Source organism: Camelus bactrianus, chromosome 13 (genome assembly GCF_048773025.1).
Source record: "Camelus bactrianus isolate YW-2024 breed Bactrian camel chromosome 13, ASM4877302v1, whole genome shotgun sequence".
NCBI lineage: Eukaryota > Metazoa > Chordata > Mammalia > Artiodactyla > Camelidae > Camelus > Camelus bactrianus.
In genome coordinates, this window is record NC_133551.1 from 64,855,894 (window position 1) to 64,871,894 (window position 16,001).

General features: G+C 54.7%; 1 protein-coding gene across 6 annotated transcripts in view; it reads right to left on the reverse strand.

Moving 5' to 3' along the window:
• Nucleotides 1-11,910: 11,910 nt before the first annotated feature.
• Nucleotides 11,911-16,001, reverse strand: part of ALPL (alkaline phosphatase, biomineralization associated) — a 54,434-nt gene continuing 50,343 nt past the window's right edge. For all 6 annotated transcript variants that reach the window (XM_074377247.1, XM_074377248.1, XM_045518461.2 and 3 more), the window contains 3 exons: nt 14,214-14,405; nt 13,625-13,744; nt 11,911-12,929 (listed from right to left, as the gene is read on the reverse strand). In XM_074377247.1, coding sequence (XP_074233348.1) covers nt 12,664-12,929; nt 13,625-13,744; nt 14,214-14,405 — 578 coding nt within the window. In that variant the 3' untranslated portion in view covers nt 11,911-12,663. The remainder of the gene's footprint in view (nt 12,930-13,624; nt 13,745-14,213; nt 14,406-16,001) is intronic.

Below are 16,001 nucleotides of genomic sequence, written 5' to 3' on the forward strand. Positions count from 1 at the left end.
GGGAAGGTGTTGATGGAGGTAACAGGGAGATGGGCATAGATGAGGCCAGAGGCCACGTGGCTTTGAGTACCAGACCAAGGGGCTGAGGGCAGTAGGGAGACATGGAGGATACAAAACAGGGAGCACCGTTAGAAGACAAGTGTGGGCTGCTGGTGAAGACTGGCAGTGTCAGCCCAGGGAAGGGAGGACCAAGGAGGAGAGCTGTTGCTGGGGACAGAGAGCAGAGGGCAGCCAGGAGGACAGTGGGCAGGTCTAGAAGGTGTTGGGAGGCCTGAGCATCTGGACTAAGGGCCTGATGAGATGTGGGGCTGAGGGAGGAACTGAGGAGTCTCTCAGGGGTCCAGCCTGAGTTTGGGGTGAATGGAGGTCTCCCCTAAGGTAGGAGCAGGTTGAGGGATTTTGGGCTTGGGGGCAGGCGCAGAATTGGGTTCTAGTGGGACTAACCATCCCTTGGCCTCACCCACTCCCCACCACCAGCCCCCATACCCTCCCCAGGATGATGCTGAGTGCACCCACAGGATCTCTTGATGGGGCCCTGCTGTGACCCTCAGATGGTGTCTGGGGCCACCTAGGGGTAGTGACTCACATCCGCTCCCCAACCCCGCCCACCTGGGCTTGGCTCTGGTCTCAGTGGGTCCCCTGCTAACCATGCCCCCTCCCCTCCTGGGCCTGTTCTCTAATCCCTGGAGATCTGGCTCTTCAGCACTCTCTGCCTCAGTCTGTTGCCCTTCTCCTCCCATCCACCACCAAAGGGCCAGTAGCCACAGTTCAGCACCAAGACCAAGCAAGAGCTTAGCTCTGAGTTTGTTCACTTCCCAGCTCTGCGACTTTGGTCACATGATTTTGGCTCCCTGGGCCTCAGTCTCTTCATCTGTATGGGGGGAATGTCCTGCCCTTGGTATCCTGATGTAAGGATTCAATAAAGTGATACCTGGTAAGGTTCTTGGTGTAGCGCTAGCACACAGTGGGTTCAAAAAACAGTGTGTGTGTTGTGTGTGGGGGGTGTGGGGTGCAATTAGCCATTCATAAGGACCATCTCCAAAGCCCACATCGGAGGATGTGGAATCAGCTCTGCTTGGAAGGTGCCAGGCCAGCACAGGTGTCTGGATACGAGGCTTTGGGGATGTATGATTATCAGTTGCTTCCCTGAGTCTCAGCTTCCCAGGCTTTGCTGGGGTTCATGATGCTTTTAGAAAAGAGCTCAGGCACCCCCACTTACGTCCTTTTACTTTTATGATGTGGTCCAACCCACAGCTCTGGCCCGCAGCTGAGCTACAGCTGAAGCAGGGGGCAGCTTGATGAGCAGAACCTGCCTTTGCCCCTCAGTCTGCCCAGGTGCTGCCAGTCCCCAGAAGCCGGAAGGGCCAGCCTCTGGGCTGGGTTTCAGCCTGGGCCCCCACCCCACCCCTCCAGGCTCCAAGGGGGAGGCTGAGGATGAATCTGGCCTCTGGGATCAAAGTATCCAGCACTGCTTCTTTTGTGCCAACGCCAGCCCCGTGCTCGTCCTGGGTTCTGAGGTGGGGAGGGCGAGCCGGGACACGGACCCGAGGCTGAAATTAGGGCTTGGGCGGGGGGCACTGGGCTCCAGGAAGCTCTGGACTCTGCTTAGAAATAACTCTGGTGGTGGAAATGGCAGCCAGAGGTTTCTCCAGACGCAGGAGGCGAAAGGCCTCCGTGGAGGCACTTGGGCTCCTGGCTGACCCGACATCCCCATTATCCCTGCCTCAGAGCTGGGACCTGTCTCTCCAGGTCTCAGTTTCCTCACCTGCGAAACGGGAACAGAGTCCTACCTGTTACTGTGAAGAGGCTGTCGTGGCCTCTAAGGCACCTAGCGTAGACCCCATGCCCAGCAGGAGGGGTCCTCCCTGCCCCTCAGCAGCTGGGGTGTCCCTACACATTCACAGCTAACCCTGGGACAACTTTGCCAAAGAGACGGCCGCAGGCTCAGGCCCGCCCAGTGCCAGGGGACTGGGACCTGGGTGTTCTCTGCTGCTCAGGCCACAGGGGGTACTTAACCAGGGACCCTGGAATGTGGAGGTTCCCTCCCTCCTTCCCTGCACCCGCCCTGCCAAGGGGACAGCCAGGGACGGAGCCTCCTGAAATAACCAGATCTGGTTAGCAAAGCTAATTTTAAAAGCCACTCTGGCTGCCCCATGGGCCCTTCTGGGAAGCCATGAATGTCCCTGTGTTTGCCCCTGGGAGGCAGGGCGAGGGGAGAGCAGCAGGGGCTGGGGAGGACTCCCACCCCTGACAGCCAGTGCAGGAGACCCCAGGCTGCCTCCCAGGACCTGCCAATCCAGGGCCCAGAGCCCTGGTCCAATACTGGGGCTCAGGGCCCCAGCCTCTGCCCTGGTCCACTCAGAGAGAATCCTGGTGGGCTCTCAGGACCCTCTACCTCTGCGCTGGCCTCCCTGAAGCAGTTCTGGGCAGGGGGCCTTAAACTCTTTGTCTCTCTTCGTCTTGACTCTAATGTTGTCTCCATCTGCTCACTCTCTGTCCCTTTACCTCTGTGTCCTGCTTCTGATCTTGAGGTCCCTCTCTGCAGCTATGACTCTGTCCCCCTCTCTCTGGGTCCATCATGCAGGAGGCCCCAGCAGCATTCCTGACAGCTTGTAGGCTGGACTGTGCAGGCCAGGTGGGGAGCAGGTGTCCACCCGGGAACTGGAGCTGCAGATGGGGCCCAGTGGCAAAGGACAGCAGTCCTGGGGGCCAGCAGGAGCTGTAACTGTGCTGGCAGGGGCTGTGTCCAGGCACGACCTGGGCCATCCGGCCAGGCCAGGTGCTAACAGAAGGAAAGAGCTCCAGGGGTAGGGTTGCCAGATTTAGCAAGTAGAAACACATGGAGCCCAGTTAAATCTGAATTTCAGATAAACAAGGGATGATTTTTAATTTAAGTATACCTCATGCAATATTTGGGATGTACTTAAACTAAAAGTCATCCCTTGTTTATCTGAAATTCAAGTTTAATTGGGTATCCTGTATTTTCTCTGGCAGCCGTATCTGGGGAGGCGCTAAGAGTGGAGGCATTTCTTAGGGACAGCAGGTTTTATAGACCGTGAGAGCCCCCACCTGGTGGGGGTGTCACAACCAGATCCTGGAGAAATCCCAGTCTGATGGGGAGGCAGAGCTCCTGCCCACAAGGAGCTTTCTGTTTTCTGGGGTGGGGACAGTCCCCGGGAGCATGGTTGGTGAGGGTGCACGTGACACACGGACACCAGTCACCTCTTCAGTGGAACCGTGAACATCTGAAGGGAGGGTCCACGTGTGTTCTCTGCTGAGTCCCAGTGCTTCACCCAGGGCCTGGCACATAGTAGGGGCTTCATAAATATTTGTTAAATAAATGAAGAATTCTCCCAATCCATACCCAGCAGGGGCTCCAGCACCCTACCTCCCAAGCTCCTTGTATCCAACTGCAGTATGCACTGCCCCTCCCCCAGGGGCTCCCCAAGGTGAGCTGCAGTGGGTGGGAATGAGGCAGAGGGCATGGAGAGAGGAGGCCCCTACCCGAGCCCCACCCTAGACCCCAGTCCCAACCTGGAGTCCAGCCCAGGCAAGGGTTCAGGTTGGGGGTGGGATCTAGGGCAGGGTGACCTCTGGCTTCCGGCATTGGGGGCTGGGTGGGACTCAGGTAGGAGGACCAGCCAAAGAGCTGCTGCTCAATCAGGGGGATTCCTGGGACCCAGAAACTTGGGGACCTTTGTTTTGGGGGAGGTGAGATTTGGGCCTTTTTCTGTAGTCCATTAATCTCAGGGGTCTCCCTGGAGGGGGCAACTAGGGAGGGGCCTGTGGCTTTCCCACACCTCCCCCAGGGCAGAGTCCTTTTGCTCACTCCTTCATTCATTCACTTGCTGACTCACTGGGATGGCCTGGCTCCAGGCCGGGTGATAAAGTACTGCAGCATCTCATCTGGTCCCAATAGGAACACGCCTGTTCCAGGGCTGGCCCTGCCACTGGCTCCCCAGGTGACCTTGGGCAAGTCACTAACCACTCTGAACCTCAGTTTTCTTGTCCTACGAGGGGAATAATGCTGGTAGCTCCCTCCTAGGCTACTGGGAAGATGTGGGATGATGCCACCACACAGTGAGAGCTTCAGAAGCTTATTTTGTTATTACTGTTGTTGTTATTATTATCAGTGTCATTTCGAGGCCCTGGAGGACTGGGCAGGGAGTATCTGGCAATAAGGCCCCGGGTCCAAGGCCAGTGTCATGCTGAGCCCCATTTTGTCTAGGGCTTCAGCCATCTTGGCCCCCTCCCCTCCTTTCCAAGGAATCAGTTTCTTCAAGGTGCCTCTGGCTTCTAGATCAGCAAGAAATCCTTCGGAGCAAACTAAGAATTGGGGATGGAGCTTGGAGCGGCCATCGGGAGGCACTGGCCCCCAAGACTGCACTGTGAGCTGCAGCTGGAACCCGCCTGCTCTGGCCTCAGTTTCCCCAGTTGTCCAGCGAGGGGGCGGGGCTGGACGTCCTGCCATGGCCTGGATGGGGCCCGCTGTGTGTCATCCTGTTAGTAACGGGTTAGCTCCGAGCCTATAATCACATCTGCCCTGGGAACAACTAACAGCGTCTCTGTAAATTGAGCTCTAATTGCGGCTTTTAGTGGAGTCAGCTGCTCCCCCACCGCCCCTCCCCGCTGCTCTGAATCAGCTAGGTTGTCCCGGCCTGCCCTGCCAGGCCCAGGAATCCCCTAGGATTGTTCTGGTTCCCACTGAACCAGCGATGGGTCAGGGATTGATGTCCCTCTGGGACCTGTTGTGTGTGAGGCTCTGAGCTGCGTGCTTTCCATGCAGCGGACTTCAGGTCATGTCACCACAGCTCTGGGAGGCAGGGGCTACTGTTTTTGCAGAAGGGGAAACTGAGGCACAGAGCAGCAAAGTCACTTGCCCAAGGTCACTCAGCAAGAATGTGTCAGAGTCCGGACAGGTATCCAGATCTGATTCCAAGGCTTTGTTCCTGGCCTGCAGCTGAGGAGATATGCCCCACCCCAGCTCAGTCAAACTCCCTCCCCCGGGGGTGCTCCGAGCCCCTCAGTTGCAGACTTCCCCATCTGCCTGGCGTTTGTGGACGCACAAGGCCAGAGGCATCTCCCCTCCTCGGGCGGGGCGCGGGCCTGCGGTTTCCCTGTTTGTTCTGGAGATCCCAGCTGCTTCCCTGAGGAGACAGCTAGCGGTTCCCAGGCCACAGCCCCTCGGGCGGAGCCAGACCACGGCTGGCCAGCCTGGGAACACTGCCTGCCAGCTCTGCTGGGCTCCGCCAGGCCCTGGCGCTGGGTGGTCTGGGCAGGGGCCAGGGGGGTCCTCGATCCTGGCCACGAGGCAGGAGTCACGGCTGGAGCCAGGCTCGAGGCTGTCCTGCCAGGGACCTGGAGGGGTCCTGAAGGCCTGGGATGGCTGGATAGGCATAGACATTGACCTCGGTGGGAGGGAGGCCAGGAGAGAAGGCCCCAGGCCCCAGCTCCCACTGAGGGCCTTAAGAGGAACACCCACCTCCTTCAGGATTGTCACTGCTGGATAGTTTCAACTCAACCACTGAGTTGGTTCAGACAGGAGCCCTCCTAAGAAGCTGGTGGAGATGCCAGGGTTGGCTGGCAGAAGACCTAGCACCCAGCCCTGCCCTCCTCTGGACCTCAGTTTCTCCATCTGTACAATCGACAGGGGACAGGACTCCCCGCTTGACAAGGGCTCTGCCCGCCAGACATGCTGTGGCTGTGGGGTGGGCAGCCCAGGCTGGCAGAATCTCAGGTGTTCTCAAATTCATTTTCAAGGGCTTCTTCTTGTCTCCACCCCCAAAGTCTTGGAGACCCCCTATACCTCAGACAAAGCTCCCTCTTCCCAGCTCCCTGCAGTGACCACCCGATGGGGTAGAAAGAAGCTCCCATGTGTTTTGGAGTCTGACAGACCCCAGTTCAAATCCCGGCCACTGGCTCTCCATGATCTTGGGCATGTCCCATCCTCTCCAGCCCAACAGCCTTAAATGCCATCATGACCCTCATCCTTCCATCTCCAGCCTGGGCCTCCTCCTCTGAACTCTAGACTCTTATTCTTTCCAGACTCTGTTTTTTCTTTCTGACTGCCTACGAGAATGTTCACTCCAAAGTCCAATGGGTATCACCAAGCTAATGTGATCCAAACCAACTCTCTATTTCTCCCCACATCTGCTCCTCCACTGCCAGAAGTGGCTCTCCGCCCAGGTGCTCAGACCCAAAACTCAAGGGGCATCCCTGATTCTACTGTTTCCGCCCCTCCCTGTGTTCAGCCCATCAGCAAGCCCTGTTGGCTTCAAGTCCCAAACGTGTCTGGGATCCAGCTCCTTCCCACCACCACCACACTTAACTGGTCCAAGCCACCACCACCTCCACCCCCAGCAACAGAAAGGCCTCCAGACTGCCCTCCGGCATCTGCTCCTGGCATTCCTGGTCCTTTTGCATGGCAGCCAGCGGGATCTGTCCAAAGCATAAGCTGGATCTTGTCACTCCCTGCATCTAACCTTTCCCTGCAATAGAAGATGCAGGCTTCAATTGTGTCCCACATGACAGTTCCTGTTCACCCCTCCCACCCCATCCCCGCCACTGTCTCCCCTTTCTCTGGGCTCCAGCCACAGTGCCTTATTTCTGTCCCTTGATCAAATTAAGCTTATTCCTGCCCCAGGGTCTTTGCACTTGCTTTATTCTACTTGGAACAATCTTTCCTCCAGCTCTTTGCAAGGTCACCATCTTACCAACTGGGTCTCAACCCAAATGTCATCTCCTCAGACAGGTCTTCACTGACCAACAGCTATAGCAGAGCCCCCAGTCACTCTCTGGACCTTGGTTTGTTATCTGTAAAATGGGCCAGCACCAGTGCCCTACCTAAGAGTGTGGAAAGAGATTGCTAGGGGAAGCAGGGTGGCTGAGTGCCGGTGTGAGGCAGCACTGGGTCGCTGTGAATCCTATCCTCTCGCTGGCACCTGCAGTCCCAAGGTATGATTGACCCTGAGCTGGCTGGACCCAGGGTCAGGAGGGTTGAGAATGTTTTGCCGGAAGTAAAAGCCGGGCTCAATTTACTGTGTGACTTCAATTTGGTGGCTGATCCTCTCTGGGCTACCTTCCTCCCTGGTCTGCAGAAGCTGACTCCAGCCCTGAGCTTTGTCTAGGGGATGCTGGAAAGAGGCCTGTGTCCCAGGAGACCCCTCAGGAGGGGAGGGCTCAGGGAAAAAAGCCAATTCAGCACTGAATCTCGGCCTGAGGGTGGGTGTCATGACCACACCTGTTCATGCCTTGAGCAGACAGTAGCTGCTCAGACCTTGGCCCTGGGAGGGCTCTGGGAGAAGGGGGACTGATCACACCTCAAACCTTGCATATCCCGCCCACAGCCCTCTTCTCATCCTGACCTCAGGCCACAGCCTCATAGCTGCCCCTCTTCCCCAACCAGGTGACAGATGACCTGAGTGGGCAGTAGGCTGATAACAGGGCCCTCAGCCAGAGTGTTCAATCTGGGCTGGCCTCGGAGACCTTTTCCCCACCAGGATGAGGGCACAGGCCCCAGAGGACAGGATCACCGTCCCTGATGCCCACAGCCCTGCCCCCTAGAATCTTTGCAGTTACGATTCTGACTCCCCCTTCTTTGTTTTTTCAATTTTTTTTTATTGAAGTGTAGTTGATTTACAATGTCAGTTTCAGGTGTACAGCAAAGCAGTTCAGTTATATATATACATCCATATATTTTATTTTTCAGATTTTTTCCATTATAGTTTATTATAAGAAATTGAATATAGTTCCCTGTGCTCTACAGTAGGTCCTTGTTGTTTATCTATTTTATATGTAGTAATATGTATCTGTTAATTCCAAACTCCTAATTTATCCCTCCCCCCTTTCCCATTCGGTAACCATAGTTTGTTTTCTATGTCCGGGCTGACTCTCCCTTCTGCTCCTCACCCTGCACGGTGCCAAAGGAGGCAGTGACATGATTAAACCCAGCATTCTGCAGCCACGCTGCTTGGCTTCACATCCTCCTCCATCTCTTGTTAGCGGCGTGACTTTGCATAAATTATCAAATTTCTCTCTGCTTACATTTCCTCATCTGTAAACTGGGGACAGTAATAGTCCTTGCCCTCTGAGAGTAACTGGGAGGGTAAATGAGTGAAGTGTGCTGTGAGGTACTAGAGGCACTAGGAACAGTGCCTGGTACTCAGGGGGCACCATGAGATGTTTGCTTCTTTGCCTGCAGCTGGCGTTTCCACCAGCTCAGTGATCCTGAGCCTTGGTTCTGGTGGGCAGGAGGGAAAAGAGACACTGGCCAGTGGTGGCCCTCAGCCCAGATTGCCCCTCCTGGGCTTCTGGGTCATGTGTATGCATCCCATCCCGAGGCTGGGGGCAGACGGCTGTGGAGCCAGAAAAGAACCTGGCGCTGTGATCAAGGCAGCATCACAAGGGGGCTCCAGAAAGCCACACAGGAACTCAGGAGCCCAAATCCTCTTCTGAGAACTTAATCTCCCCACCCCACCCCCAGATCAGCTGGTGCTAGGTCTTGGTGGGAGGTCTTGGGCTAATTATAAATGCTGCTGGCTTGGGGATCTCACTATCCCATCGAAGGGCTTCTGTGGTTGATGGGGCCAGGGTGGTTTTCTTTGGAGAGATTAGCGCCTTGGAGAGGGTTGGGGGAGGTGGACTGGGTGTCAGGCAGACCTGGGTTCAACTTGCAGCTGTCACTTACAAGCCATGGAATAGGTCACTGCACCCTGCCAAGTCTCAACTTTCTCATTTGTAAAATGGAGATGATGTTGCCCACCTCATAGGATGATGGGGGTGTGTGTGGATGTATACAGTGTACCCCCAAGGATGGCAACTTCACTGCCATGTCTTGGGTGCTTAGTAGGGTGTGTGAAGCATTGTAGATCTGAGTGATCAGTTTGCTGACAGTCCATCCATTCACATGTTGGTCCAGTTTCCTTCCTCAAAAGTAGAAGCCAAGACTCTTGGGCACAGATTTAGGGCCTGTTTCCTCTTCCCTGTCTCCATGGCCCCAGCTTCTCCATGGCCCCAGCTTCTCCTGCCTGGCCTGTTGTAGCAGCCTCCTTGCTGGTCTCCCAGCCTCTAGTCCTTCTTCTCAAAGCTGCCCTCAAAACTGGCAGCCAAGATGATCTTTCAAAAATGATGCTTATGCCTCAGCTCCAGAACCTTCCATGGCTCCCCAGGGTCTTCATGGTCTGAGGAGCACGTGACTTGGAAGGCACCCTGAGCATAAGTGAAGCTGAGACAAGATAGCTTGAGCTTCCTACACCCCTCCTTACTGTAGAGCAAAGGTTCCCAATGCTGGGGAGGAGGAGAATTTTGTTCCCTAGGAGTCTAGTGAGGAGGGACCAGGAATTTTGCTAACCATCCTATGATGCACAGGATGGTCCTCACAACAGAGAAACATCCAGCCCCAAGTGTCCAAGGTTGAGAACCTGCTGATGTTGTTGGTGCGAAGCAGCCGCTCAACTGAAGACTACATTTCCCAGTCCCCTTTTGCATCTAGATGGGATCATGTGACTAGTTCTCATCAATGGACTGTGAGAAGTGATGTGTGTCACTTCCAGGAGGAAGTGGTTAAAAAGCAGGCCAGCACCATCGATGTGCTGGTCAGATGGAACTTGGATACGTGTTCTAGTTAGAACATCTGGAACTTAGAGGAGGGCAGAACCACATGGTGGAAAGAGCCTGGGTCCCAGAGGCACCACCAGATGTTTCAGATAGAAATAAGCATATTGTGTGAAGTTCTGGATTTCTCTTTAATAGAAGACAGAGTTATCTGGACGACTGGAGGAGGATTTATCAGCTTACCTTTGTTCTTCCTCCTTAAGAAAGCATCTTACAGTTATCCTGAGCCTTTAGTTCCATGGGTGCTGATGGGTAGAGCTGGGACCTCTGCCTGGATCCCTGGTTTGGATTAGGACCCAGAACTGCCAACAGTTAGAATGAAGGGGTGATGAGTGAGCTGAAGGTGCAGGGGCCCAGCTGGGGTGATGGAGGCTTGAGGAAGGCTCTGGAGCAGTGGTGCTTGAACACCCTTGATTCCTCCTAAACCATGGCCTGCAATCCGGGCAGGAAGAGCTGCTTGTTCCTCATGGGATCCTAAGCACTATGAGTTTGGCACTGTGCTGAGCACTCAATACTCAGAAGTAGGAATGGATCAGCAAAGTTAATGAACTCTCCCGAGTTCATAGAAAAGAGAAAGTGATGGAGCAGAGACAAGAGTCCCTATCTCTCTGACTCACAGCTTTTGAACTCCTTCAGTGTATCCCAAAGTTTAACAGATGATGTTGACGCCTTGTTTGTATCCCTTGAGCATTTACTGTTCCAACACATGCCTGGAGGCTTTCTCTCAGCCCTTCCAGGGGTGGTTGGAAGGGCCAGGGTGTTCATTTTCCCCGGAGTGGCCCTTAGCCAATGAGAGATGAGAGCTGGGGACTAAATACCGCAGCAGGGTAACTCTGAGATGCATCTTTTATGCTGTATCCTGGAGGCCCACAGTGAGACTGAGTCCTAGTTGCCCATAATGGTAACCTGCTTAATAACACACCCTTTATCGGCTTTCTTCCCCTCCCCATCTCCCCTCCTCACTCTGCGTGGTGCTCTCTGGGTTCCTTTTACAAACTACTTGTACTGAAATCCTTGTCTCAGAGTCTGCCTCTGGGAAACTCAACCTAAGACACAAAGTATTGTTTGCACAACCTGAGACATGTAAGTTGATTTTGGGTGGTAGTGGTGAACTTTGAAAAACAGACTACTTAAATGTGAATTTGAAGAAGTGTTTAGGAAATGATAGTACAGAGATATAAAAGTTGTGAAGAAAAGCAAATGAAAATGCTGCATTATAGAGTTGAAGATGAGGGGTCTCTGGCCTGGCAAGAATGTAGGCATATAGTTTAATTTGTCATCCCAACTTCAGCTTAGCTGTGCTTCCCTTTTTGCCAGGACTGTTAGGAAGCTCAGAGAGAAATCTGCTCAAATGAGTCTTCATCCCTGAAGAATGCTCTGTTTCTGACAGTTTTTGGTCTTCCCGAGTTCATATTTAACTGTCGTGTGTTATGAGTCATTAGTACTGGCTGCCTTGGAACCTTGTTGGCAGGAGGTTGGAATGCATTATAAACAAATAAAGGATGTCATTAAGTATAGAAGCTTTGTAATCAAATCTCAGCTCCACAATCTTGGGGACCTTGGGTCACTCACATCACCTCCTGCACCCCTGGTTTCATCATCTGTAAGTGTGGGTGATGGGGGCCTGCTTCCTAGTGAGGATTAAATGAACTGAATGCATAGACGCATCGAGGACAGAGATTGGTGGACGATAAATGATCAGTGTTAATCCTTAGCATTAGTATCATTATTGGGACTTTCATTCCAATGAGGGACAAGGAGCCAACTCGGGGAACTCTGTATACCCCCCAATATCAGGTGTAACCCTGAGTCTAGTGTGACATCTAGGCTGAAGCTCTGTGAGAGCAGAGCGCTGATCACCACTAAAATTCTTTAAGACCTAGTACTATGCTAGCTCATACTCAGTACTCGAATGGCTGGATAAAGAAGGAGCTATGATGGTCCAAGGCAGGCAGTTCTGTTTGTGGGCGCCGTGCAACAAGGCTGTCCCAGGGCCCTTCAAGGCCTTTCTGCTGTGGGTTTCAGGGCACAGAGGCACCCTTCTTTAATCCTCACAGCACCCCTTGAGTGGGCCGTCTCCCACTTTACAGATAAAGAAACGGAGAGGCAGAGACCCAAAGCACTTTGTCCAAAGTCATGCAGGTAACGAGTGGTGAAGCCCCCAGGTCAGCTGGAGACCCCTTCCTCCCTTCCCAGCCCCACCTGCACCCCTGGGCCCTGAGTCGGGTTCTTCCCAGAGAAATGAGCTTATTTCAGTCTCTTCCTCACTGACCACAAAGACTCAGTTCTGTCCTCAGAAATATTTGGAAAGTTTTATTTAAATGTTTTGTGTTCCCTTTTAACCAACACCAAAAAGAGAAAATTTTTTGGCTGATTCAAACAGGAGAGTCGCTTCAGAGAGGAGCTGGCATGTGTGTTCAGAGCTGGGAAGTGTCTGCTTGGCCAGGTTGCTCTTCCCAGCCTGAGCCACCCTGGGCTTGGACGGCCAGTCCCGGGAGCTGACTTCCGGGGAGCCCCTGGCAGCCTTGGAATGAATGAGTGAGCAAATCCCCATCTTGAACAGAAGGACTTGGTCTCCCCTGACCTTAGGACGGGGCTTGGGGACAGGGCCACGCACATGGTGGGGCCTGGTGGGTTCTAGAGGAAGGAGATGGGGGTGAGAGGGTCAGATCCGGAATGTTCCATAGAAGCTCCAGGGCCTCTGGATCTGGAGAAATATGTTTGCTAGAAAAATAAGATGCTTTGAGAATTTCTGCAGTCTATGCTCTCTGCCTGCCCAAGAGAAACCTACCCTGTTGGCCAAAGGGGCAGCGGGTTGGGGCGACGGCTGGAGGCCAGGAACTGGTCTGGCCCCAGTGGAGGATTCCAGAGGGGAGCAAGGCAGGCAGCAGGCAGACTTTGGTTTCCTGGGTCCCCTTTCTGGCAGCTGCAGAGGCTGGGGAGGCCCTCGCCTCCCGCCCCTTGAGGTGTGGGCTGCCGGGCAGTGGGCAGCGCTGGGAGCGGGAGGCCAGCCGTCCGTCATGGGCTGGTGGGTGCCTGGGCCCTGGGCCCTCAGAACAGGATGCCCAGGGGGAGCAGGGCCAGCAGGAGTGGCAGGGGGCCTGGGGAGGGGCTGCCCGACGAGCTGGCTGAGGCACAGTGGTCACGGTTGGCACCGATGCAGGCGGCGTAAGCCATCACGTGGGGGATATAGTTCTGCTCGTGGACGCCGTGCAGCAAGTGGGCCATGGGGCCCTTGGCGAAGACAGCTACGTCCTCCCCGCCGTGGGTCTCGTGGCGCAGGGGCACGGCGGACTGGGCCTGGTAGTTGTTGTGAGCTGCGGGCCAGAAGAAACTCCAGGTGAGAGCCTACCAGGGGCCTGGCACTATTCCCCTTCTGTTCCCCTTCCAGGCTGGCTCGAATGCTCCCACGGTATAGAAGACACTGAGGCTCATCGTAGGGAAGTCACTTTGCATGGGGGCCACAGGACTCAGGCCTGAGTCTGTTCTGACACAGAAGCCTGCATTCTCAACCCCTAGACCTCATCTGGGCCATTTGGATTAGAAGGGAAGAGTCAACCCTGGCGAGCTTCTTATCATTGGCTGTGCCATTTGACCCCAGGGGCCACTGGGGACATCATGTACGAACGAACATTCAATAATATGGAATTGGATAAGCAAACTGGGAAGGCTCATATACTGAAATATTATACAGCAGGTAAAAATGACAGTGTACCACAGCGAGCACCCGCACATGCCAGGCACCTCACCAAGCTCATCAGGCCCGTTCAGTCTTTCAGACAACCTTGGGAGGCAGACACTTTTATAGAGGAAAGTGAAGCTAAAAAGGCGAAGTCTTGTGCCCAAAGTCACAGAGCTGTTAGATTTCAGGAGGGGATTCAAATTGACATTGTTCTGACTCAAGTCTTGGCTATTCTGAGATCCCTGGCCTTAACCACAGGACTACATTGTCTCCAAGCCCACCCCTGAGGGATGCCCTGTCCCCTCCCAGCCCTGCGCCTTGCAGTCTCACCATAGTCCACCATGGAGACATTCTCTCGCTCACCACCCACCACCTTGTAGCCAGGCCCGTTGCCGTACAGGATGGCGGTGAAGGGTTTCTTGTCCGTGTCGCTCACCATGGGGGCCAGACCTGCATAGGGAGGCGTTGGTCCAGAAGTCATGTTGGAGCACCAGGAGTACAGTCCCCAGCCCTCAGCTTGGCAATTCTTGGGTCCCCTTTCAAGGATGCCACCTTCCAAAGCCAATTTATTTTCCAACCAATCATCCCTCATTTCCACTGTGCCCATATCCCTTCCATCTGTTGGTCCATCTGTCCATTCATTCATCTCCATCCTTTCCTCTCCCCTGTCCATTCATCCATCCTCTCATTCTTCTACCCATTCATCATCCAGGTAGCCATCCACCCAAACACCCATGCATTCACTTCACTCTATCCCCCGGTCCTGTGTTCTCTACCTGTCAGGAACTTCTCCTCCCTACCCAATTCTGAGTCTCACATGTGCCAGGCCCTGAGCTTGCAAACACTGGCACCCTACTCTTGCTCCCAGATGGCAGACCCTGGGAGTGCCTAGTGCCCACCCCAATGGAGACCCACCTACCAAAGATAGAGTTGCCACGGGGGGTGTACCCGCCAAAGGTAAAGACATGGGAGTGGTCAGCAGTGACGACGGTCAGTGTGTCTTCCACAGAGGTCATGGTGCCCGCTTGCTCGATGGCCCGGTCCATCTCCACCGCCTCGTGCAGCGCCTGCTTGGCTTTGCCCTCATGGTGCCCGTGGTCAATCCTGCCCCCTTGAACACCAAGGCAAAGGCTTCTGGTGAGATCTGACCCCCAAGCCCCATCCCACAACCACTGGGTCAGACTCTTTGCTGGGGATTTCCATGGGCCAGGCACCTCAGGCCTTTGACACAGCCATTCAACCTTTACAGTAGCTCAGAGTTGCTGGATCACAGGTCCACGTGTGGAGAGGCTTTAAAGCAGCTCCACCACCCCATGCTACTCCCAGCACCGCTTTTTCAGCTGCTTGGAGTCTTTGAAGCCCTCAGAGAGGTAGGGAAGGGGCCCAACATGCCTGAATGCCTACTAGGAGCCAGGCATAACAAGCTGATGTCTTGCAGAAATGGGTACAATCAGCTCCATTCACACACAGAGCAGCTAAGGCTGAGAGTGGGGAAGTGACGTGTCCAAGGTAGGATCTGCTGGGATTTGAATTCAGTTGTGACTCATTCTAAAGTCCTGTTTTTCCATCTCCACTTTGAATACATCCCCTCTGAGCGTAAAGCACACTCCAGAAGGTGAAAAGTCCTCAGTGCCTGGGCAGTGCCCACAGCAGCCTTCCACAAGGCCTGGGGAAACCTGCACCCCATGCCACCTCCCCCAGGTGAGCACAGGAGGCCTGGCATTAAACCTGGCTTAAAGGTCACGGCCAAGGCTGTGTGACTTGAGGGAACGCCTCCGCATCTCCACCAGAAGACAATGCCTGGGTGGACACTCCCAACTCTGAGGGTCCTGAGCCTGGCGCCTGCCTGCCCTGCCTGCCAGCCAGCCTGAGCCTCACCACGCTGGGCTGGCAGAATGGCAGGGTGGGTCCCTCCTTTGTTGTGGTTCTGGGAGCAGTTGGTCTGGCAGGCCCTGTCCTGGCCCGGCTCACAAAGAGAACCGTTCCCGGGGGAGCCTGTGCTCACCACCGCTGGTTTCTGGCTGGTTCCTCAGCGTCAGAGCCCTGTTCAGGGCCAGGCGAGACCGCCGCGCTTGAGTGGGAACCCCGGGGTTTGGCAGGCAAGCAGCCAAGCTGGGCTGGCGGCCACTGGCCTCTGGAGGGTGGAGGGGCCCGAACACGTGTGTATGTGTGGTGGGAGTATGTGGGCAAACATGTCCGTGTGTGTGTGTACATGTAGAACATGGAAGACAATGGTTGTTAGCACTCTGGAAGATTCTGGAAGCTTTATCATTTCCTCTCACTTCCTCTTGTTATTGACTTACCTATTGTGTAATCATAATAATGATAATAATAGTAACACTGAGGATGTATTCTCTGCTGGGCCCTGTTCCAAGTACATTATGTCTCTAAACGTAGTGGATGCTAATAACACTTCTTGGAAAGGGGGCCTCATTTTACAGAAATGTACAGGTAGAGGTCACATGGCCAGTGGGTGGCAGCATCAGGACAACAACCCCAGGGCCTTGCAACAGCGCTGGGAAACCCCATGAACCTCGGCACTGCTGCTTCCCAAAGGGTCTGGTTCTCCCAACCCAGGGACCCAAGATACCCCAGGGCCTGCCCGGGCCTCCTCCTCTCAGGGATAGGACATGGATCTGACCTCGGTCCCGCACAGGCCCAGTGGCAGCAGATGTCCACTGTCCAGCTGCAAGGGCTCCCGCAGACC